Consider the following 21,718-nt stretch of genomic DNA (forward strand, 5'->3'; position numbering starts at 1 on the left):
CTCTCTTCCACTCCTCCACTTCTCCTGCTCCTCCTATCCTCTGGATCACTCCTCCTATCCTTTGGACCACACCTCCTATCCTACCCTGCTTTGGACTTTGTCCCCTGCAGCCTCTCCCCCATTAGTTTCCATTAGGGACTTATCCTGTATAGTCTGTAGACTTCTTCCCACCCACCAGACAAGACTCCTCCAGAGTTTCCCACACTCCTCTGGAAGTCCATTGGCACTCCACTAAGAGTAGCCTGCATCTGGAAGTCCTCTGGACTTCATTGGACCTACAGGACTTCATCTGAAATTAAGGGCATGTACTCAAGTAAGGGGCACAGTGCACAAGCTGAGGCCAAGCCCCTCAGTTCTAGTTGCCCCTTGAGTATAGTCTTAACATACTGGGACTGAGATGTGAGCCTTATAGTTTTATTCCCTTTGTTAATAAGCTAACAAAAATATTAGAATACATTCTCCTATAGGTGCCTACTCACATACAGAGTCCTTTTACTGAGACTGAGATAATACATTCTCCTATAGCTCTTTCTCCACATGCTCACTTGCCTCTGTTCTGCAGAAACTGGACAAAAATTGGATATAAAAAAACCTAATGAGCTTTATTGTCCTGCAGTATTTCAAAAAGCTGACATCCAAAGTGAAAAACACAAAGCACAAGCTAGGTTGGGAATCAGAGCACAGGACATCTGAACATCACAGAAGTTGCACAATATGATAAAGATGAGAGATGCAGAGTGCAAGAGCCACAGTGAAACACAACAAAAATAAAAATACAGATGCATCAACTACACTGGTACACCCCTAAACCTGTGCACCCTCAGGAAATTTATAATACAGCGGCTATCACAGTATCAGTATGTGAGACGTGTCTGCAACGGGATGAAGCCTCACAGTGTTAAACACGTGGTAAAAATGCCCGTTCATACCTCCCTCATCCTCGTTGCCATAGTATTCCATTGGGAACCACTGTCACGCAGTTAGCAACACAAAGCAACCAGGAGATAATACTTAGGCCGCACATGATCCTCCGGAAGATCCTCCTTCCATGCCCTTAGCATTCGGTCTTCGAGTGTCTGGTTCACAAGCTGGAAGCCATGTCGGGGAACGACAAACTGTCCAATCTGTAGCTCTGTATCGGTAACGATGCCTCGCGAGACGCGAGCATACGCAGTCCGGTAAAGCCCCCTATACAAAATGTACTCGCACCTGTGTTTTATTATCATCAGTTGGTGGCATAATGAGAGAGCACCCACCAGCGATCCCAGTCCTGCGGGTCAATGTCATGTACGATACCATCGTGCACCAAAATCTCGTAGGGCGCCGCTGTAGGATTCATTAGGACTAAAATAAACAAAGGACATGGAAGCCACACACGTCTACCAGCATGCGGTTTTGTGACTACGTATCCAAGGAAGATAACGGGTTGAGGGTACGACTTTGCCATGATGCGTGCGAGGTCCATGCTCTGCAATTCACGGTCGAGCGGGTCTTGCTCTAGATGAAAGACATTATAAGCAAGAACGATCGACTGAAAAAAAAATTGTGCCGAATGTACCTTGCCCGTTATGTGATACGACTACAGTTACCTCTGTCCCATACACGTCAAGCACAGCTTCGATTGCTGGCGCGAGCTCGCCATGTGGTGAGGGTAGGAGGTGGTGCTGCGAGTGAACAATAGGGAACTAAGGGGAGTGAGCACGATTTAAAAGGAGTCATTACACACTGACCTTCGAAAGTAGAGCAGCACCCCACGTATGCATGTTAGGTCCTGGGCCCAGGTCGACATACTCAAATTTGGTGTGGTCATTTCCCTGGATGGTTGCACTGAAGGAAAACTCACATATCCGAGGTCTTGGAGAGCGACTCGCGTCCTGATATGAGAGGATGAGCCCAGAGCTCGTCCAGAGGACATAACACACTCACAAGTCACGATTTCCGTACACTGTCCGCTACGACTAGTAAGCACACCAGCAACTCATTGATTGGCATTGTAACTCACGTGCAGATCAGTCTCCAAAAGGCCAACTACGTCAAGTTCCATATCTCTTTATAGCAATGTCAGCAGCAAAAGAGCTTGATTAAATTGCCTTGCCTTATGATATCTCGGATCAGCCTTTGGCTGTCGTGCCCGATATTGTCGATCCCGAAATGCACCGTCCATATTCCAGCGTTGATTATCCCCGTGCCCGATTTATAGGGTCTTGGTCCAACAGGAGTCCAGCGGTATATTGTTACAAGGACAGCAGACAACGAGAAAAGTGTAAGAAGACAACGAGCAAGGGAACTCGCTGAGCTTGGCATGTGAACTATGGTATTAGCTGCAGTCCTTTTTCTTGATGGCCATTCAAATATTAGCGACGTTGCGACAAATTGCGTGATGAGGACCCTTATGGTTGAGCATTTCAGCGACGAAAACGGACTTTTATGGCAAAGAACTTACAAGTCCGAGCGCTCACGCAAGTACGGACCCCCTGGTACGAACGCATAGGCGACTGTCCACACATCGGCAAGGTAGAATAGAACCGTGACGAAGAATGCTGTGAAATATGTCCTCCCAGCCTTAGTCGGCTGGGCAGATTGTTGAATGATTCTAGGGAGCAATGACATAACGAACACCGCCAAGTTCAGCCCGCCAACGAAGCCCGTCCAGTCCCTGAAGCGGTACATCATGAATGCGCTTGCGCAACCATAGCTGAACCATAATGGACTACTCAGCCAGTATGCAGGGAGAATTGTAGGCATTGCGAGACCTATAGCCTGCGCAATCAAAGTGAGAGAGCCGTGGAGATGTGGCAGAGGGCCTTTGGGTTGGCTGTTTTTGTATCCTGTCCAAGACCACGCAATGATAGTACTGGGGTCTATGAAGAAGCAATGGAGAGTGAAGATCATGCTGCCGAGCGCAATGGAGCCTGCAAGCCATCCGTGTGAGGTAACCTTGCTGTTATCTTTTGAATCGTTTAGTTGTTTTTCTTCCTCTGGAACGGCAGGACGGGCGGGTAGCAAGCTCATATAGCGCGCAAAGTGCTAGAAAAAGTCCTGTTTTGTTGTACCCTCCAGACTGCTCATTGAGCATCGGCCATACTTCGAAGTGGTTAGAGAAACTGAAAGTGTATCTCATCTGAAACAACATACCAGGATTTGTTGAATGATTCGCGTGTTTTGCTAGAGAAAGCAATACAAGTCCTAGACCAAGGACTACGCCATGTTAGCCGTCACTACTATTACACTACGCGATTGATACTCACGCAAACCCTGATACCCATCCTTCCCAGCTGACCAGTCCACGGTCTGCCCTATCAGGAGCACCACATTCGCAAAGTTGACCATAAACAATCTTCGCATGGGGCTGTTCAAGATATAAGACCCCAAGCCTGTCAGAATTGCCACCGCCTTTAACGTGACCCGACCACTGCGCGTAAGCGCCCAAGTGCGCAACGGCCTGATGCCCGAAAGCGCAGGGGAGAGCAGACAGAGCAAAGACAACTCCGAACCTGAGAGCGCAAGTTGCCAGACAGAAAAATAGAACAGCGTGGTGATGAGGGAAGTGAAGATGGACCAAAACAAGTAAGCTGCAAAAGTGGTAAATTTGATATGACTCTGTGATTTGTTGAACCACGACACGCACACAAATACACATCTGAGATGAAACCTATAGCTGCTCGCGCATCGAGAGAAAGCGTAAGTGCAGCCTGGATTTTCTGGAAAAATGTCCGAGGCACAGCTCCTGATACATGGCTGGCCATTTGCTTGGTTTCTGATGACGCGGCTGACCCTTCTAATTTTGTTTCAGTCACACTATCTGACCCTTTGGATGGTGCGGAATGCGATCTATGTAGCATGTCAGACGATGGTTATACAAGGTGCTGTACTTGATTATACATGTCATCACGCCCGACTTTGGCGTCCAACGAAACACTGAGCACAATCTGGGAGATAAAAAGTCAATATCAAGCATCTGGTATATGCCTGCTCATATGTACCTGCAAATTAGAGGTTTTGAAGTCAAGCTCTGTGATCGAGTCAAACAGAACATCGAGCAAGATCAGGGACCACTCGAAAAATGAATAGCGGGTATACGCTAGATTGGTCATGATTGTCAGCCCTAGCTGCGCTGAGAAAATCAACTACGACCTCCAGGAATCCGGTATATCTTGTGTTGAACGAAGAAATAAATCATGGGTATGATTAATACGAAGAACCTATTCCCAGAACATAAGCTGCATGTATACTAGGAGACTCAATATTCTCACTAACCCTGTCGCAAGATATCGGCTATAGACTATTGGTCAGCAGATGCATGCATGTATCCTAAAATAATCCTTACCGTTGCTGACGTGCTTTCACGTGCCCAAATGGAGTACATAGGACGCCTCCCCACATCCATGGCACGTTGCACAGGATATATGTAATCATGAGAAGATCATGCATATCATGGTCATCGTTGGACGTGATATACACCCAACCACCGCACATCAGTGTCCGAATGATACCCACAGCGAACAAGAAACCCGGCCAACTGGTGCTTGGCGAGCGCCTGACGAAATACTGCAAAGATACAAGGGCGAAGCGTGGACCTATGTGTAATCATCATAAACGCATCGCGCAAGCAAAGTCATCTAACTGACCAGACGTCAAAGCGATGAGAATCTGAAAAATATTACGCTCCGGGTACCAGTCACCGATACTATGGTACAAGCACATCGGGTTCAACATTCGAGCAAACAGAACTTGAATGCACATACGTGGCTGAGACTGACGGAAACCACTCGTCAGGGTATCCGGCAACCCCGTTCTTCACGATTTTTTCGTAATGCAGCGCGCAGCCGAGAAATAAGGCAAGACCGAACGCGGCGAGCGCAAGGTATGTATGCGTCACAGCGATATGGGATGCATTGATAACAAGTCGTTGAGCTTTCATACCAGGTGCGCTAGTAGGTGGCTGCTTGCGACCCGCCATGGCCGGTACTAGTTCAACGTTGTAGACTGCCTGTAGAACGAAACGTGTTTCGTGGCGGCGTGCAACGCGTGACGATATGTCGAAATTCGATCGGTCACGTGACTACAATAATATGGCGGCCAAATATAAACACACATTCTGTCAGATCGATGCCCAAGCTGACATAGAAACATGGATTCAAGACAACTACCCCATATACCAATCACTATCTTCACTGGATTTCTCGGCGCAGGAAAGACCTCCATCATTTTATCACTCCTTCCGCTACTTCCAAAGGACTATAAAGTGGTTTTGCTTAAGAATGAGTTCGGAGACGTCCAAGGTGTGCATAATTTGCTGCGATCATCGGGGCTTTGGAGGGAATATATGATACCTTTCACAGTGGATAGCCAGCTGGCTAAGCAATCCAGTTTGACTGCCGTCAGTGAGATTTTGAATGGCTGCATGTGTGTCTACGCTTCACCATCATCTTACTGCATTTCCCAACCGACCATGTCATGCATAGGTGCTGCGTACTCGTCGGCCAGATAGAAACAGCCCTTCGTGAGATCCGAGGTACTTGCAGTTCGATATTACTTGATCTCATAGCACTTATATCTACCAGACAGATACCGCCCTGACCGAATAATCATTGAATGCTCGTGAGTTAACTCAAATCCCCCTAGCTTGGTACTCACTCGTCAGAGGATCCGCTTTTCCCGCCACACTGGCGTTCCAGATCCGTGAGCTTGAGCGACAGACAAATAATGACCTTCGACTTGACGCGATAGTCACCGTCATTGATGCCGAGAACTTCACGGGGTACGAAGATACGTCTCCCACAGCCAAGATGCAGGCAAGCTACTCGGATATCATTCTTATCGTATGTGTCTTTCTCCCATGATAATGAGGCGATCTTATTCAAGTGCCTAGAACAAGCACGAGTATCTCGATGATCACACCCTGGACATACTGATCGATAATCTCAATACCCTCAATCTCGACACACCCAAGATCAAATGCAATGGTCGTAACGGCGTAGACCCAAACGTTCTTTTTGGCATCGACTCCAAGCTTGTCAGAGATCCAATTCCCCAGGGTATCGAAGATCATCATGATGAAGTAAAGACACTCACGGCATATCGAGGATTCCTCCCGACGTGCCACAACCATGAACATCACGATAGAGAATCATGCGCCTCGCATGCTGAGGTGGATGTGGATAAGGGTATACTCGAAAGTGCTCTCGCCTCTCTAAACAAGGAGAGCGTTTGGCGGGTCAAGGGATTTGTTCGTCTAGATTCTGCGATTTGGATCTTGAACTGGGCATTTGGTCGGTACGACCTCACACTGTTCAAAGGAGATACATCTTTTATGCGAGATGCGTCCATAAGGCTCACCATCATGGGAGATAAATACGAGTTGAATCGCAAACCGATTCCAGTAGCGGTCAAGAAGTTTTGTGCCGATCTCCAAGCTCAAGTGATATAGATTAAATTACGTATGGTTTACCGCACGTGTCTAATTGAAATTTGACTATCGCCGACGAGAAGAGATAAGATTGGAGAACGTTTTCTCATTTTCTCACTGCGTCACATATGTTTCCAGGCCTACAATGCATGTTCACGAGCGATGATGTTCTCCTATGTCTTTTCGACAGGTCAGTCAAAGTTACACCAGGACAAGCAATACTGACAGCGCAACCGTAGCATCCTCCTTGTTTCATCTCCAGGCCACGGACGATGAACACAATGCAACAGATAATGTGTCCATCCATCCAAAACATATTACATGGTCACCACAACCCCATCCATCAGCGGAAGAACAAAAATCTTGCGACACTTTAAAATCTTCACCAAGTGATGATAGATTTTACACCCCAGAAATGCTTCAAGTCCTCTCCAGTGACGACCTGTATTGTATTCTGGGTGTCCCTAGGTCCTCAACAATCGACAGGGTGACCATAAGACGCGCCTATCTTTCTCGAAGTAGGGCTTGTCATCCAGAGTATGTTGCTCGTCACTTTTAGTAACAATTCATTTTCACTTTGCACTCAGCAAATTTCCTGGAAATTCTGATGCGACGTCTGCCTTCCAAAAGGTCTCCGTTGCATACGATGTCCTCAGCAATCCGTCCTCGAAACGCACTTACGACTCCCGTCCTGCATACTCACACCCCAAATATGACTTCTTTTCCCAGTCCTCGCCCCATGCGGACGAAACATTGAAAGGTGTCCTCTTGAGCGTCTTCAGCGAATTTCTCGAAGGTGATTTCGAGATGATACGCACATTACTCAGTAAGCACATATCTACTTGCGTGTATCACATACTCATGTCTCTACCTTCAGGGGCTATCGGTGACCTAAACCCATCGCTTGAATTGGGTGACGACGGTGTAAACTCTGTTCTTTCGGTCCTCCTGAGTGTCCGCGAACGTGTCTTAAGTAAATCGCCTGTCACACAATGTATAATCAATCTCACATCGTCAAAAATAGCCTGCCGCACCTGCGTTGTTGCCCTCCACGGCGAACTCTGTCGCGCCCTCGAGATACAAAGCGCCTTCCGCCAGCTTCCTTACTTTGATATTGCTGGTAGATCACGGCTCACTATCAAACTAACACGCATCACCATCTCCCTACCTGTTATCCTCGAAAATGCCATGCAAGCTCAATACACCAATCCCACCTCTGCTCATCCTACTCACCACGACCGCGTCAAGGACACAAATAAATTCGCCCTACTGCCCCGGCGTGTCGTTCTTCTCATCAGGGGCATCGACGTAGTCCTGGACCGTATGGAACGGACCCTTGGATAGACTTTTGCTTTCCTCAAACACAGATTTTTACTGACAGTTATAAATGCGCGTTTCATTTTGTTTTTTACATTGTATTCCGGAGATGACCATCCCTTCCTGCTAATCTGCGCATAGACTACTTTTACAGACAGTACTCCTGACGTTTCCGCCTCATGCATATATTCATACCACACGCCATTAATATTGAAATGATCAAATCAATCATCCTACATCGCATAATCGTACACTCCCACATATTACTGTTCAGGCATCAGGATAAAATACGTGGATTTCGGACTTGACTAAGACGAAAGGGACAGAACAACGACGAAGACACAAACGAGGAAAGGCCTGAATCAAAATGTAAAATTTGAACAAAGAACCATTTTAGGTTCATAAAAAGGAATACAAAGAGAGCCTCATAAGAACTGTCTTCAGCGTGAGAGCTGAGAAACGGGAAAGAGAGCGAACAACTACAATACATGGATAAGGTGATTAAGCTTGATGCGCGAACGACATAGACCTCTGGCCCTGTAACGGATGATTCAGCAACAGCAAGTGAAAAAACGGTATCAACGACTGACGACATTCATCCACACCTGATTACCATGAGTGGGTACAATCTCTTCAAGCATGTATGAATCCGACGATGGCTGGCACCCGTATGTCCCATTTGGCTGCGCCGCCGCCGCCAGCAGGTGACCATAACCCTGTGGGTCCTGACCAGAATCTCCACTGGTAACACCGGCGTCACTATGAGGGCCAGAAACGGTACCGGGGGTAGCGCTCATCGGATTCTCAGGATAGAAAGGGTAGAATAGCCCAGGGGGTACCTCTGCGAGCTTGTCCTGCGTAGTACCATTACCCACAGATCCTTGAAGCCCTTTAACAGGGTTCGTGCTTACAGTGACACCACGCGGAAGCGGACCGTAAACACCGGGCCCAACACCGCCATTTGAGTAGGATGGGTGTGACATTGTGGGAGTCCCCGGATGCACGCGCAATTGCTGTTGACCACTCAACGCTGGCGACGAGAGCATCCCAGGTGAATCTGCCTCCCAATCAAGCTCAGAAAGCAAGACAGGATCTTTGGTGGGTCCAACTGTGCGAAGGTTGACGTTAAGAACTTTCTCAGCGAGCTTGGAGATAAGAGGGTGCCCGCCATTCAAGTCCTTTCGTTCCCAACGCCAACGGAAGCGTGGAAGCATGTCAAGTGCCATCCAAACGTCTTCGATCATCACTTGGCGTGGGAGGCGCTCACAGTGAGACATGTGACCGTAGAGGATAACCATTGCCGCGATATGGAGAGGGATGGGAGAAACGAAAAAGGCGATGTCGGGGAAACGAATGAGCTGATTATGGAAGATGATAATGTTGTGTGACGTGACAATAGCTTGAATATGGTGAATGAATCATCAAAAAATGGCAAATGGCACATGATGAGAACGTACCATCGACGAGTGCCTTCGAACGGTGGTTGTAGTCGAGCTCCTTAAGACTGAACAGGGCACGAAGAAGTAAGATCCTTGAGATACCGAATTTGAGCAATGTCAGTCCCTGATCTTCTGTAATGTCCTGGACCAGCTTCTGTCGCCTCTCCAAAGGCCAATCTTCAGTTCCTCCAAAGTACCACTTGTAGCTATCGGGGAGTTGTCTCCTGAACTCAAGCATACTTTTAATGATCCTAGTTGCGTGCCTCATGATAGTATCAGCACTCTGCCGTGAGGGAGCGTATAGAGAGTTGATGATGTCCGCCTGTATTTCTGCGATGGGGTGAGAAAGAAGGAAGTGTTCAGAGAAATCAGCATTCTGGCCCTTGAGTCCGTGTGTGGGGTGAGGCGTGTTGGAGTCATAGGGAGCAATGGCAAGCGGACGTCCGAGAAGAATGGAAGTGCCTCGGTCATGCACCATGACAGTTCCCCAAAGCCGGATACGTAGCTGACACTCTTCATCTGTGAAGGTGTTGGGCTGCGCCGTGGGATCATGATGCAGACCAAGTTCGATTGAAAGACGAACAAGACTTCCAACTAAACGCCAAAGGGAGCGGCCTTGTCGCTGATAATCGATGGCGATATTAAAACTCGTCATGGAAAGTTAGAATGGACATACCTCGGTGTACAGATACCAGTGCAACAAGAGCAGTGCCTGAAGACTGGAGATCGTGACACGTAGGTGAGGCTTGACGGCCAGCGCACGCTCGAAAAATTCATCATGCTCAGGCCATATAGTAGGGAGCAGCTTCTTGGTATTGATCGGACTATCGCTGGGCGTCTTTTTGTCCTTATCAATGATACTCCCTTGATGATTCAACTCGCTCAATGTCCCAAGTGCCAGAATGAGGTACATGCTGCAAATAAAGCCTGGATCATGTTGTACATTATCCCCGTCGTAAAGCGCATTTAACTTGTGCTCAAAGTCCGACCGGAAGAAGACAGGGCGGTGCACGTTGAGGTGGTTGAAGTAAACATCCACGATCTTGTTCGCCAACGAGCGATCCTTGGGCATCCATAGTGTTAGTGTGGAGGTGGATACTGTAGAATAGCCACCAGTATTGCTGGTGGCTACAGAAATAGAGATCCATTTTGTAAGATCACGGGGCATAGATTGTTCCGTGATGCCACGATCACGCCCCGATGATAAGCCATTTGAACCAACCGCAAGATCTTCCTTGTCACCTGAACCCAGGTGACTGTCGTTCACGATGAGGGGGTGAACACCAAAGCTCTTGGCCAGTGCCTATCAGTGAAGATGAACAATGAGGGCACGAAGGTCACAAAAAAACCGACCCTCGTAGTTGACATATCCAAAGACTGGGGATCTTGACCTTTGACTTCAACATTGGCCGTAGCAGCTATAACTGGAGGCGGGACTGGATGTGGCTGCTGTGGTTGTGGCTGAGGTTGTTGTTGTACCTGGGGCGGGGCCTGCATATGCTGTGGAGGGGGAGGGGGGAACCCAGGATGAATAGGTCCGTAAGCGCCAGGGGGTCCTGGCATCGGCATATGTGATGGGTACCCATGCGGCATAGGCACACCGTAAGGATATGCGGGGTGAACGAAAGGAGGTCCGTAAATCGCCCCGGGAGGAGGGCCACTCGGTTGCTGTGGGAATTGCGGGCTCGATTGAGCGAATTCAGGGGCGGGATGACCGTCGACCTCAATGCCCTCCCTCCGACATATCTCGTCGAGGTTGGCCATACTGAAATCAGAAATATGGCGTTTCAAGAGAGCATCGCATTGAGCGATCTGGCGCTCGATGAACTCGGTGTGACCTCTAAGAGTGAGGGTCTGCCTATGCCTATCCTCCTGCTGGCAAGGGACACCGGCAGTCGCGCACGCTGTACATTTAGGATGTTTCGAGTCGCACTGTATAATTCATCACTGTGTCAGAAGAGAAGCTGAACAGGCGGACGGAGATTTGCGGTCGGTGTCTACCGACGGGACTTGCCTTAATTTTCTTGCTCCTGCATCGTGCGCAAGCCTCATGGGAGCGTCTGAGCCGTCTTGGTTCGGACGGTGAACCAGCGTCATCAGAATTTGTGTCCGCCTTTCGTCCTCTCTTCTTGGAGGTTGTCGGCGCCTGTTGTTGATGAGGCTGATTAGGCTGTTGAAGTTGCTGTTGCTGTTGATTTGGGTCCATATGAAGGGCTGAATGAAGAGACGATGGTACAAGATTGAGGTCAGTGTGCGGAGGCAGGATGTGAGTCATCTTGCTCGCTGTACTGGACGATGAGCAGGGCCTGTAGACACCTGTCGTTCGTTGTTCAGCACGAGCTCAGCGCGCTAAGTACTTGGCTAATCATCCTCCGTGCTTTGTGGAAAATGCCATAATATTCCCACGTATTTAGCTAAGTTGTGTATGACATATTTCTAATATAATTTATATAATTTCATATAGTTTGTGGTACGTGCTCTGAGTTCTCATCGTCGGGGAACCATGCCCTCACCTTCATCGCTCGGAGTCATGCACCACCAAAATGCATCAGCCTACACTCTTGCTACCGTCCATTCAGATGATTCTGAAATTGTGGAATTTGCAAACGATAGAGCTCCCCTCCTTGCACCAGATTCTGAAGCTGGCTCAATTTATGGAGCAACTCCTACACATTCGCAGGCACCCCACACATCCTCCCCAAGATTATTACTCAAGGCAGCCATTAGGATGGCAGCTGTGTTTATACTCAGTACGATCCTCCTGGGTGGAACTCTGTGGCTGACTCTTCCCACCCTTGACGAGTATGTCCCTCGAACTTCCTTCTTGTTTAGCATATCTTATCGAATAGCAGAGCCGACCGGCCGTCACTCCGTATACCGAAATCATTTGCTGAACTACAGGCTCTCAATGTCATATTGAAAAAATACCGTGACATTTACCCGTTCCGCATCGTAATATGTTATACCATAACATATTTATTGTGAGGTCTACTCTCTCCATGAAGTAGACAATCTGACATTTCCTTTAGCCTACAAGCATTTTCTCTCCCGGGGTCGATGTATCTATCTATACTTGGTGGGGCGGTATGGGGTGTGCCGCGTGCGCTTCCACTTGCTTGTACATGTGTTGCTACTGGTGCAACTTTGTGCTACTTCATCAGCGCTGCATTTGGCCCTGCGCTTCTCACCGTACCAAAGTGGAAAGCCCGCCTAGACAAGTGGTCGGACAAGATACGCGCACAGAAAGACAACACCGTATCCTTTTTAATTGTCCTTCGCATTGCTCCCCTGCCTCCGCATTGGGTCGTCAACGTAATCTGTCCCCACGTCGGCATTGGCATCGTGCCCTTCTGGATCAGTACATGGCTGGGTATCTTTGGCGTAACTGTCATACACACGACGATTGGAGGCGGTCTAGATGAGATGACATCTGCTGCGGATTTCCATCTCATTTCGTGGCGCAACTTCTTCCTACTGTCCGCGGTGGTAGTGGGCGTCCTCATACCGGTGGGTTTACGCTACTATTTCAAGCGCGAGATTGCTTCCGTGGCCGACGTGGAGCAAGGAGGGTTGGAAGAAGAGTTTTCTGAAGAGAGCGAGGATCACATCCTAGCGGCTGGTCCAAGAACTCGAGTTAAGAAAACAAGAGCAGCACCATTGGTTGAGCTTTCCGACGAAGAGACTGACGTGTACTCCGAAGACGAAGACGATGTTATTCTAGAAGCAGGCCCAGCCATCGTTATCAAAGCATCCGATGAGCCCGCACAACAAGGTCGTAGCAGTAGACATACTGACCTCCTATAACATGATGACGCGCAGTTTCGCTGTGTGCTTGTATTCCTACCGTTTTCTCCCCATGTCATCTACTGATCACATTGGTAGTTCTATATTTAGACTGTATCTGGATCGTATAAGTAATATGTATACATGTGCCATTATCTGCTTACCAGCCAGATTACTGCGTCTAGATCTCATGCGAGACTCAATACTTTGAAGCGTTTCAACATTGTCGCGATATAACCGCTTGCAAGCAACCGTTCAAGTATCGATGTCTCATATTACCACGGTTTCTCCCCGTACAACTTGAAGCTCCGATGTGAAGGCGAGTACAGTTCCCTCAAATATTGAAGTTTGCATCATGGTTAAATTTCCGTGACGCGCGGTCTGAATACCAATATTTGAAGGGATTGCTACTAAGCAAGTATCTAGTAGATGATGTTTCTGTGATATGTTAGGTTAACAGTAGCATGCAGTTGCTCCGAGTTTCACTCGCCAGTACTCACAGCCTAGGTACGTCCAATGTTGTTTCTTAAGAAGCACACCTTCACTGAGCTCACCTGGTATTGTCATGCTCATTGCCTCATAAATGGATGCTACAATTCAGGTGCTTATCGCGCGTCCCGAGGGATTGAATATGGCCTGAGATGGTATACGGTATCTACAGATACCGTCCAAAATGGTCAGTTACGATTCGACCAGCGGAAGGACCTTGCTCGATCGCGGCATTGCATAGACGTGGCGTCAGGGACCCGCGGACTGCAAGCTTGCAAAGCTTACTGCCTATGTTCCCCCACTGCCTGACAAGGCATGTCTTGACCCTGATATACTATTTTCGCAAGAACAGTAGAACGGAGTTGATCATGAAGATCGTGATGCCAGATCTACAATAAATGATTGACCCGCACCAAATTTTGTTGATGCATTGGGCAGCTTTAAATTTGGGAAAGCAATAACTTCATGCATGTGTGTACATAGTTAAAGTTCACCCTGGAGCGTGGTTAGAACACGACTAGCAGGGTGACGCCCCCCTGCAGATCGCGAACTTCAACGATTTAGGCGATTTAAACCGCTGTTGGGCGCTGTTGGAGTCATGCCCCTGTGTTGTTTCCCTGAGACGGCATGACAGGAACATAGCTTCTCGCCCCTTGATTTGTCTGTTAGCTAGAGACGGATGCTACGAAGACCCTGAAGTGAAGATTATCACGAACGTGCTACCTTAAATACCACATCAGTCTTAGACGCAAATAGACCGTATTCGACATCGGGGCTCCTTTTCCACGGGATACCCCCAAGCACTCGTGCGGCAAAACTTCGGGCGCCAGGCTGAAAGCCTCATTGCAGGCACTGAAATAACTGGTTATTTCGGAACCTAACGATTGTCTAGGCATCTAGAGTGAATGCCGGGATTGTTCTCCATAGTTATCGGGTTATGCACCGATATGGCCAAGCTCGAGACGTTGCGATGTATAGCCCGTGCAAAGCCAGGGCTGGCGGCTCGATGGCACGGTGCCAACTGTTAGGCCTGCCAATCCGATCGAAAACAAGAGTCTAACGCAAGACTAAACCATACAGTTGACACCACATTCCATTTCAGCAGACGTAGCTCAATATCCAATTTTAAAGCGGTTCCCAAACCGAAGCATCTTGTGGAGGCACGATGACCGAGACAGACTGCTCTCGACAGCAATTCGTGCGTGGAAAGGAGAAACAGCCATGATGATTAATTAGTAGCAGACCACAAAGGGTTAAGCATTTCTGTTCCTGATTTTACAAAATTGACTGAATGTGGTACAAGGAAATCGGATTGTGCTCGCAAGTTTCCGAAGTATATATAAGGTCGCCTTAACTGCCTTGAGGTTTTATTATGTGCATTTACTTCATACACGTTTAATTGGAGGTAAGGTTCGAGCTCGACGGCGTAGGTTGCGACAGGGCCCGAGTGCGTTGAGGTGGAGATAACAGGCATACCTGAGGCACGGCAAAAGCCGATTGAAGCTTAGTTCTCGCGGAGTGGAATTAAATAGTGAATTAATGAAATTAATCATCGAAATAATTTCACCCATCGCTAACAGCACTTCCGGGAGGGATTTCGCGGATGGGAAGCGGAGAAGGGCTGGAGGAAATAAGCTAGGAAATGAATATTTTTAGGGAATGTGGCAATTGAAAATACGAATTTGAATGATAAAAAATAATAAAGATTGAAAGTCCGACGGCCACGAGCTAAGCACAGGCCAACCGAGCATTCGCTTCATGGTGTGAAGCGCCGTCTGCTTCCCACTGTGACTGCCAGCATCTCCCCAGCTGCACGCTATCCCAAACAGCGTCCACTGCGTTAAACAGTGCCCTCGTCGTAGGCGCCACCGCCAACGACGTTACAGAACACGTCGTGCTCGCTGTTACCGTCGTAGAGCTCATTAACTTGCATTACCCATCTTGGTGCAAGGTTACGACCTTGCATTATGGCCGATCGCATACCCCCGTACCAAATGAATCCCCTACAAAACTTTATCCCCCAGCAGCATATGCAACAGCAGTCTCAACAGCAGCAGCAACAACAGCAACAACAACCAGACTCTCAGATGGTCCCCGGGCTCCCTAACCCCGAACATAGTCGTATGTGGACTCAAATACAGAACAACTATCGAGCTCAGCCCAATGGTGATGCAAATTCCGCTCAGATGAACTCACAAGTGAGTTTCTCCTACAATCTTCTAAAGTTATGTTCTCCCCTCTGCGACATTTGCATTCGCTCACAGGACCCGCCCCTACTCATGTTACTGATGGTCGGTTTGGGCACTGTCCTCGTCTAATCGATCACCGTATCTGTTATCATAAATTATGCTATTCTGATATTCATACTTCCCAAGTCTAGTCAAGTCGATGCCTTGTTCAGGTCCAGTTTCCGTAATTACGTGTGCTGACTTCATGTATTAGATGGCAGATCTCGCTCGAAACCAGGGGCTCAGTCATGTTCACTCACAAGGTCCCTTGGTCCAACAGATTCAGCAGCAATTCGGTCTTGCATCTGCCCAGCGTGTCCCTCCTTCTGCCTCGTCCTTTCATGACCCTCAGTCCTCCAACACTCCCTCTTCCATCATACCACCCAACTTCTCATCTATGCCTATGAATACCCCACAGATGAAACCAGGCAATCCGATTCAGGCTCTGGCTAGCCGTCCGCTGCACCTCATGGATCGTCCTTCCAATCAACAAAACCAGCATCCGCCTCAGTCTGCAATGCCACATCATATACAGCAACAGATGGGCACACAGCCAGGCTCTAGTCCGCCGAATTCTTCGGACATGTTTTCATCTTCCAATATGACTCATGTTGATGCAATGCATAGTTCTCCACATCTGGCGGCACAACCTCTCGGGGGCCAAATGGGCCATCCAAACATGAGGGCGCCGCAAACCTCGAAGGTACCTACCCTCGCAGAGCTAATGCAAAGGAGGGAGTATTTGCAAGCGGCCATAACCAGTTTTGAGCAAAACATCCAAAACGTACTTGCGCAAACGGGAGGTTTCCCCGACGAAGTTTGGACGGCGAAGTTGGAAAAGATGCGCACTGAGCTTCAGAACCGCAAGACTCTCTTCCTCAGAGTTAACCAGGCTATCCAGCTGGCTTCAAATACCCCTGGCATGCTTGGAGGAAATCTAGCACATCTGTGAGTCAGGTCGACATATGGTTGAAGCTTCCTATTTACGTATTGTAGAGGTACAATGGCCTCTACTGCTGGTCGACCAGGTGTTACCCAGGGCGGCGGAGCACCTCAACAACCCTGGTCACAGTCGTCCAGCCCTGCTCCAAATTTTGGGATGAACCCTGGAGCTAGTGGTCCTTCGCAGATTCCAACGCCAGGTCAGGCCCATCCCATGAATTCACAACTGTCCGGACAGGGTGGTCAAATGCAGCGTCCGGGTGCGGTACCCCCACGTTCTGGTCATACTCCTCAGCAGCCTCCTACGGGCATACCCAATACGATGTCACAGAATACGGGCCCCCAATTGAATGCTCAGTCCGTTGCTAATGCTCAGATCCCGAATAGAATGGTCAACCTATCGACACTCGGCGTCTCCTATCTTGACAAGCCTTACTTCGAGGCTATGTACACGTCCTTTTGCAAGAACCACCACGTGGAGCCTAACATGCACGTTCTGTTACCTGATAATCGTTCAGTTGACTTGCATAGCCTGCATGTTCAGGTCTTTCGCGAAGGCGGTGCTCAATTTGTAAGCTCACGACAATTTGCAACGTTCGAAGCATACTCACTAGGACTCACGACTTAGGTCACTCAACGTGATTACTGGGCGATCATAGGCGGTCGCATGGGTCTCGTACAGTTTCCAGGCACGGATACTGAGCCAGCTAAGAGTGGCCCTGGTATCGCCCAGCAGCTTGCTCATGCATACAAAGAACACTTGCAGGCTTTCGAGACCATGCTCGTCATCAGCGTTAGATCTCGCGCTGCACAAAAAAACAATCTGTCACAGAATGGCGCTCAGAACAATGCTCCTGGAAGCACCTCAGGGGAAATGGCCCACTCCGTCATGCGTCCTCCTCTCAACCCACAAGCCATGGCAAGTGCTGTGCGTTTCGTCAATATGAGTGTTAGTGAGATGCGTGCAAGTGGTTTACCAGAGCAGACGGTCGTATTGATCGACCGGCACCGTTCGGACATAGTACGTTGGCACCGGTTGATAGCCACGAAGCCCAGTCAGCAAGCGACCAATCATGAGGGGCCCAGTGAGCAGTCGAATATGTCCGCCGCACATCAAGGTGGCTTCCCGAACCAGGTGTCAACCGCTGGTCCTGGCCTGGTACCCGCGCCGCGAGGACAGCCACTTATGATTCCCAATGGGATGCAATCATCACCGATGACGGAGATGAAGCCTATTCAGTCGGGAGGAATTTTACCACCAAGTCAGGAGCAGATCGCACATGCAATGTCCGTAATCCAATATATGAAACAACTCTTCTCATCCCGTGGTTCGTCACGTCCATACTCTCGTCCCAAATTCTGACTTCCTGTGCAGGACTACAAGCAATGCCACTGCTCACAGTGCCAGATGACCAGCGAATGGAGTACAACCAGCTAATGGATCAGGTTCAGAAAATGACTCGGGACCTTGACACAAGGCTACCAATGTACTGGATTGTCCTGAGATCGGAAGACATGATTCGCAGGCTCGTGGCAATCGTAAGCGCTCTGCGTGTGTCCGCATCTTGTCGCGTTAAGCACATTTTCTTTCCAGGTGTTAACGGTGGCACATCAAAGGAATCGTTTTCCAGTGGGGTCACCACAAGTCATAATCGGCGTTCATACCCTAAAGAGCATGTATAGCCAAGTACAAAAGGCAAACGAAGAGTTCGAACAAAGGTGTCAAATAATGAAAGCTGTCCTCGCATCGCAACAAACCGGTGGACATAGTGGTCCTCATATAAATCGGCCGCCCCCACCTCCTCCCCCGTCACAGCCCACGTCTTCTCAAACCCTCCAACCTCCCCCTACTATAAGTCGTCATCCCTCCTCAAACCAGTCCCACCCACCTTCGCATCCCCAGCCATCACAGCCCATGGTCAAAAAACCTCCTGTGCGCGTGCCCCCAAATCCCTCTGTCCCTGTGGCTATTACCACAACAAATGCGGTGCCGTCACCTACTCCACCACCTGCAACTACGACTTCCACTGCTCCCACTCCTTTAGCGGCTACTTCCCCACAAACTCCAAAGTCTCCCAAGTCTAAACAGCCACCAAAGGGCAAGGTCCAGCGTATTCCCAAGCAACCTACTGCATCTCCGTCTGAAACCCCAGCTGCATTTAGCCCTGGTGTAAAGCGCCAAGCCGACGAGGATGTTCCTATTCCCGCGGGTCCCTCTACCCAGCCCGAGTCTATGGGTGCACCATCTCCGAAGAAGGTGAAGACAGAAGATTGGGAGGGAGAGCCTAGCGAGGAACTTGCCAAGAGGCACCAGGAAGTTGAAAATATCAATACAGACGAGGATGCAAACGCTTTCATGGATAAGATGAAGGAGCTGGTCGCCATGACTGCCTCGACAGACGCCGGCGTGTACGACGACATCGCTCACACTCTCGACCGGATTTTACAAGGCACAGCCCAAGATCCAACACATATCACGACCTCTGCTTTCGCCTCCAGTATCGGTGGACCACCTTCGGAACTCTCACCTCCAGCGGCTCCTAACGACGCGTTTTTGGAGTTCCACGAGTTTATTGATTATAGTCGTTTTACTACTCTTGAAGACGAGGAAGACTCGAAAGCTCCTACCCCCGACCTTGTACCATCATCATCCACGAACCCTAGCCCGCAGTCCAACCCGGATGCTGATCAGTCACAGGGTGCCTCATCCCCCGGCAAAGCTAAGATCGAGGATCCCAGGGAAAGCAACCAACTCGATCTCCTTCATATGGGGGCATTCAAAGAGATCGACGGCGGCGAGTCCGCCTACTACCAGTCGTCAGATTGGAAATGGGATGGTCCTATGACCACACTTGACCAACCGTGGGCAATTTACCAAACTTCATGATAGGAATTATAGGGCGGAATCCTGGTTTGTTCTGTTGTTTATTTATGAATCTTCTTTTCTTTTATATGCTGGATATACTCGCTCGTCCGTGATGCCCTCCGTTACACTGATCAGACTTGTCAACTCTTACGTCCTGTCATCCATACTACTAGTATCTTGGTTTCGTGTCTCACTCACTCTGTATTTCTTAATGTTGTTGTGATTTGCTATCGTATCTTGCTCCGAAACCATCGAAACGTAGAAATTAATGAGCTGCTGATCTAGACAGCAGTAGTATAATGAATTTTGCGTGAACGAAGTGTACAGTGGTCCGTTATCAATATCGTCGTATCTACTTGAGAAGTACTTTTCGATCAGGAGGTTTCCTTTTACTTGCAAGTGTACTTGACCGCCGAGTATTGTCAAGGATGCGAGCCTTCAAAGAAGATACGGGGTCCAATGTCGGCCGAGATTGGGAACCAGATGCGGATGATGTCAATAAGCGAGGTCTCTTACTATTTCTCTCTGCTTCAAGATCCATTCTAGCCCTCACCCATTCGTCCCGTGCCTGATGCTTGGCCTCCGCATCATCTTCAACGAGTTTTAACTCCTCCGGTAAGCCGTATTTGCCTTTGATCGTGTCGTCATGGGCGCGCTTCTGTGCCTCGATCTTCTTCTCTGCACGAAAACGCTTGCGTACCATAGATGAAAGTTTGTAAGGATCGTTATTATAGTGATCTGAAACACCCTGCAAGGCCTCAATCCGTGGTATTTGCACCTTGGCGACATGATTTTGGGCATCGGTGGTCTTCTCAAGCGCTGCAAGGGGATCCGCGGGACCAGCTTTCCCTTCGGTATCTGCAACCTTTGTAAGACGATGATGAAGGATATGCAAGTCAATACATACCGTGAATAGCAAACCCGCCATTCTCCTCTGGGTCCCAATCTTCGTCCTTTTGACGGGCGCCTGATACCACTACGTAGCGAGTATTCTGTATTATATTAACGTTGTGAAATAAGGCCAACCACGCTCGGCTCACCTTCGGGTCGGTCTGGATCTCAAACCAGCCATCGCAAAGATGACATTTGCAGCGGAACGAGTAGACCGGAGTAGAATAGTAGGCACCGACTTTCTTCTTCTCCGCATTATACCGGACGCCCATGCCAATGTGGTTGTTGCACGTTCCACTACAGACTTGAGAAATCGCTGTTTCTAGATGCTACGATTGTAATGCATACCACCAGATGTTGAAAGGGAGCTCAAAACGGGTTATGAGTATGCCCTTGTCGAGTTTACGTGCTCTGTCACCGAGCGCATGTTTGCCTGCGAACCATGAGAGAAACAATACACAGGAAATTGATTGTGCATACCTCTGTACGCATTTAAACTCTGGTGTTTATCTGGGTCGTAATCTGGCGGATAATACTTGTTAAATCCTGGAAAGAGAGCAGGATTAGTTTGACGATCTATTGTGCGCTAACAACTTGCCTTGCATGACTGTTTCGGACAGGAAACCTAATGGGAACTTCCGGAGTTTGCCGATACATGAACAATCTCAGTAAACCTTAATTATCTCTCTCATCAACACACAAACCTTAGGTGCGCATATCTCGAGTATCGTTCACTTTCAAGCTGCTAATAATCTGTTTAGTCACCTCTGACTTGTTCAAGAAAGTAATCCAGAATGAGTTACGTCGCTAAGGACAAGGAGTACGACGCAGCAGGCGCTGTTCCCGCTGCCAAAATTCATAAAATTCGTATAACTTTGACGAGCAGCAACGTCAAGAACTTGGAAAAATGTTCGTGCACTTCAGCTTATCACAAACACCTACTTAACCATCAAATATAGTCTCTGCCGATCTCATCAACCGTGCAAAGGACAAGCAGCTCCGTGTCAAGGGCCCTGTCCGCCTCCCCACCAAGGTCCTTAAGATCACCACTCGTAAGACTGTTAGTATCACAACTATATGATATACCTGCATTTCATTGACTCTCGCGTTCTTTAGCCTTGCGGTGAGGGTTCGAAGACCTGGGACCGCTACGAGCTCAAGGTGCACAAACGTCTCATTGATTTGCACTCCTCCAGCGAAGTCGTCAAGCAGATTGTGAGTCTGAATTTGTTTTGGTTGCATCACTGGTTCCTCATTCTTTGATAAGACTTCTATCAGCTTGGAGCCTGGTGTCGAGGTTGAAGTCACCATCTCGGCTTAGATATCTTTACTACACCGTGTGTATGCTATACGA

The 21,718-nt window shown here is 48.7% G+C and overlaps 9 protein-coding genes across 9 annotated transcripts; 5 read left to right on the forward strand and 4 right to left on the reverse strand.

Moving 5' to 3' along the window:
- Positions 1 to 431: 431 nt before the first annotated feature.
- BJ212DRAFT_1334525 (uncharacterized protein) lies at positions 432 to 1,045 on the reverse strand. Its single transcript, XM_041334877.1, has 2 exons — positions 1,023 to 1,045; positions 432 to 969 (listed from the first exon to the last, which is right to left on the reverse strand). The coding sequence occupies exon 2, from the start codon at positions 783 to 785 to the stop codon at positions 621 to 623; it is 165 nt and encodes a 54-aa protein (XP_041196662.1). The 5' UTR covers positions 786 to 969; positions 1,023 to 1,045; the 3' UTR covers positions 432 to 620.
- BJ212DRAFT_1334552 (Frag1/DRAM/Sfk1 family-domain-containing protein) lies at positions 432 to 5,006 on the reverse strand. Its single transcript, XM_041334878.1, is given in 22 exon segments — positions 432 to 843; positions 847 to 969; positions 1,023 to 1,209; positions 1,257 to 1,326; positions 1,378 to 1,497; positions 1,559 to 1,685; positions 1,731 to 1,790; positions 1,844 to 1,866; positions 1,999 to 2,048; positions 2,096 to 2,389; positions 2,444 to 2,941; positions 2,994 to 3,084; positions 3,136 to 3,198; positions 3,249 to 3,572; positions 3,629 to 3,831; positions 3,883 to 3,929; positions 3,984 to 4,081; positions 4,135 to 4,202; positions 4,258 to 4,275; positions 4,328 to 4,577; positions 4,629 to 4,687; positions 4,746 to 5,006. 21 exon segments carry the CDS (start codon positions 4,958 to 4,960, stop codon positions 847 to 849), a joined length of 2,988 nt encoding a protein of 995 aa, XP_041196661.1. The 5' UTR covers positions 4,961 to 5,006; the 3' UTR covers positions 432 to 843.
- Positions 5,007 to 5,131: 125 nt separating this feature from the next.
- On the forward strand, positions 5,132 to 6,430 carry BJ212DRAFT_1264179 (cobW-domain-containing protein; the record flags this gene model as incomplete). Its single annotated transcript, XM_041330406.1, has 6 exons — positions 5,132 to 5,282; positions 5,343 to 5,406; positions 5,466 to 5,515; positions 5,565 to 5,601; positions 5,645 to 5,822; positions 5,873 to 6,430. The coding sequence occupies 6 exons, from the start codon at positions 5,132 to 5,134 to the stop codon at positions 6,428 to 6,430; spliced, it is 1,038 nt and encodes a 345-aa protein (XP_041196663.1).
- A 394-nt stretch (positions 6,431 to 6,824) lies between these two features.
- BJ212DRAFT_1265038 (DnaJ domain-containing protein) lies at positions 6,825 to 7,753 on the forward strand (the record flags this gene model as incomplete). The annotated part of the gene is made up of 4 exons (XM_041330457.1): positions 6,825 to 6,946; positions 6,997 to 7,235; positions 7,287 to 7,382; positions 7,434 to 7,753. The coding sequence occupies 4 exons, from the start codon at positions 6,825 to 6,827 to the stop codon at positions 7,751 to 7,753; spliced, it is 777 nt and encodes a 258-aa protein (XP_041196664.1).
- A 551-nt stretch (positions 7,754 to 8,304) lies between these two features.
- BJ212DRAFT_1264188 (fungal-specific transcription factor domain-containing protein) lies at positions 8,305 to 11,440 on the reverse strand (the record flags this gene model as incomplete). The annotated part of the gene is made up of 5 exons (XM_041330408.1): positions 8,305 to 9,125; positions 9,184 to 9,787; positions 9,842 to 10,468; positions 10,519 to 11,097; positions 11,144 to 11,440. The coding sequence occupies 5 exons, from the start codon at positions 11,438 to 11,440 to the stop codon at positions 8,305 to 8,307; spliced, it is 2,928 nt and encodes a 975-aa protein (XP_041196665.1).
- A 198-nt stretch (positions 11,441 to 11,638) lies between these two features.
- On the forward strand, positions 11,639 to 13,132 carry BJ212DRAFT_1334588 (uncharacterized protein). The gene is made up of 3 exons (XM_041334879.1): positions 11,639 to 11,967; positions 12,018 to 12,146; positions 12,195 to 13,132. Exons 1-3 carry the CDS (start codon positions 11,669 to 11,671, stop codon positions 12,967 to 12,969), a joined length of 1,203 nt encoding a protein of 400 aa, XP_041196666.1. The 5' UTR covers positions 11,639 to 11,668; the 3' UTR covers positions 12,970 to 13,132.
- Positions 13,133 to 15,164: 2,032 nt separating this feature from the next.
- Positions 15,165 to 19,761, forward strand: BJ212DRAFT_1334597 (uncharacterized protein). The gene is made up of 6 exons (XM_041334880.1): positions 15,165 to 15,635; positions 15,880 to 16,613; positions 16,662 to 17,178; positions 17,236 to 17,935; positions 17,983 to 18,146; positions 18,202 to 19,761. The coding sequence occupies exons 1-6, from the start codon at positions 15,405 to 15,407 to the stop codon at positions 19,492 to 19,494; spliced, it is 3,639 nt and encodes a 1,212-aa protein (XP_041196667.1). The 5' UTR covers positions 15,165 to 15,404; the 3' UTR covers positions 19,495 to 19,761.
- On the reverse strand, positions 19,762 to 20,989 carry BJ212DRAFT_1334605 (DUF572-domain-containing protein). The gene is made up of 6 exons (XM_041334881.1): positions 20,963 to 20,989; positions 20,845 to 20,910; positions 20,713 to 20,797; positions 20,514 to 20,661; positions 20,381 to 20,465; positions 19,762 to 20,331 (listed from the first exon to the last, which is right to left on the reverse strand). The coding sequence occupies exons 1-6, from the start codon at positions 20,967 to 20,969 to the stop codon at positions 19,826 to 19,828; spliced, it is 897 nt and encodes a 298-aa protein (XP_041196668.1). The 5' UTR covers positions 20,970 to 20,989; the 3' UTR covers positions 19,762 to 19,825.
- A 169-nt stretch (positions 20,990 to 21,158) lies between these two features.
- Positions 21,159 to 21,685, forward strand: BJ212DRAFT_1445336 (ribosomal protein S10p/S20e-domain-containing protein; the record flags this gene model as incomplete). Its single annotated transcript, XM_041338095.1, has 4 exons — positions 21,159 to 21,273; positions 21,324 to 21,424; positions 21,481 to 21,579; positions 21,632 to 21,685. The coding sequence occupies 4 exons, from the start codon at positions 21,159 to 21,161 to the stop codon at positions 21,683 to 21,685; spliced, it is 369 nt and encodes a 122-aa protein (XP_041196669.1).
- Between the last annotated feature and the right edge of the window lie 33 nt (positions 21,686 to 21,718).

This window comes from Suillus subaureus, assembly GCF_016647635.1.
Source record: "Suillus subaureus strain MN1 chromosome Unknown BJ212scaffold_6, whole genome shotgun sequence".
Lineage (NCBI taxonomy): Eukaryota > Fungi > Basidiomycota > Agaricomycetes > Boletales > Suillaceae > Suillus > Suillus subaureus.

Bases quoted from the DNA above. Each gene is read 5' to 3' on its own strand.
- BJ212DRAFT_1334525 (XM_041334877.1), bottom strand. From the start codon at position 785: ATGCATCTGTATTTTTATTTTTGTTGTGTTTCACTGTGGCTCTTGCAC.
- BJ212DRAFT_1334552 (XM_041334878.1), bottom strand. From the start codon at position 4,960: ATGGCGGGTCGCAAGCAGCCACCTACTAGCGCACCTGGTATGAAAGCT. The intron at 2,390-2,443 runs GTAAGTTCTTTG...CTCAACCATAAG, and splicing joins TTGCGTGAGCGCTCGGACTT to GGTCCTCATCACGCAATTTG. The intron at 2,049-2,095 runs GCAAGGCAATTT...ATTGCTATAAAG, and splicing joins CTGATCCGAGATATCATAAG to AGATATGGAACTTGACGTAG.
- BJ212DRAFT_1334605 (XM_041334881.1), bottom strand. The intron at 20,662-20,712 runs GTATGCATTACA...TCAAGTCTGTAG, and splicing joins CTCCCTTTCAACATCTGGTG to TGGAACGTGCAACAACCACA. The intron at 20,332-20,380 runs GTATGTATTGAC...CAAAGGTTGCAG, and splicing joins TGGCGGGTTTGCTATTCACG to ATACCGAAGGGAAAGCTGGT.
- BJ212DRAFT_1334597 (XM_041334880.1), top strand. From the start codon at position 15,405: ATGGCCGATCGCATACCCCCGTACCAAATGAATCCCCTACAAAACTTT. The intron at 17,179-17,235 runs GTAAGCTCACGA...CTCACGACTTAG, and splicing joins GCGAAGGCGGTGCTCAATTT to GTCACTCAACGTGATTACTG. The intron at 18,147-18,201 runs GTAAGCGCTCTG...TTTTCTTTCCAG, and splicing joins TTCGCAGGCTCGTGGCAATC to GTGTTAACGGTGGCACATCA.
- BJ212DRAFT_1334588 (XM_041334879.1), top strand. From the start codon at position 11,669: ATGCCCTCACCTTCATCGCTCGGAGTCATGCACCACCAAAATGCATCA. The intron at 11,968-12,017 runs GTATGTCCCTCG...ATCGAATAGCAG, and splicing joins ACTCTTCCCACCCTTGACGA to AGCCGACCGGCCGTCACTCC. The intron at 12,147-12,194 runs GTGAGGTCTACT...CATTTCCTTTAG, and splicing joins TATACCATAACATATTTATT to CCTACAAGCATTTTCTCTCC.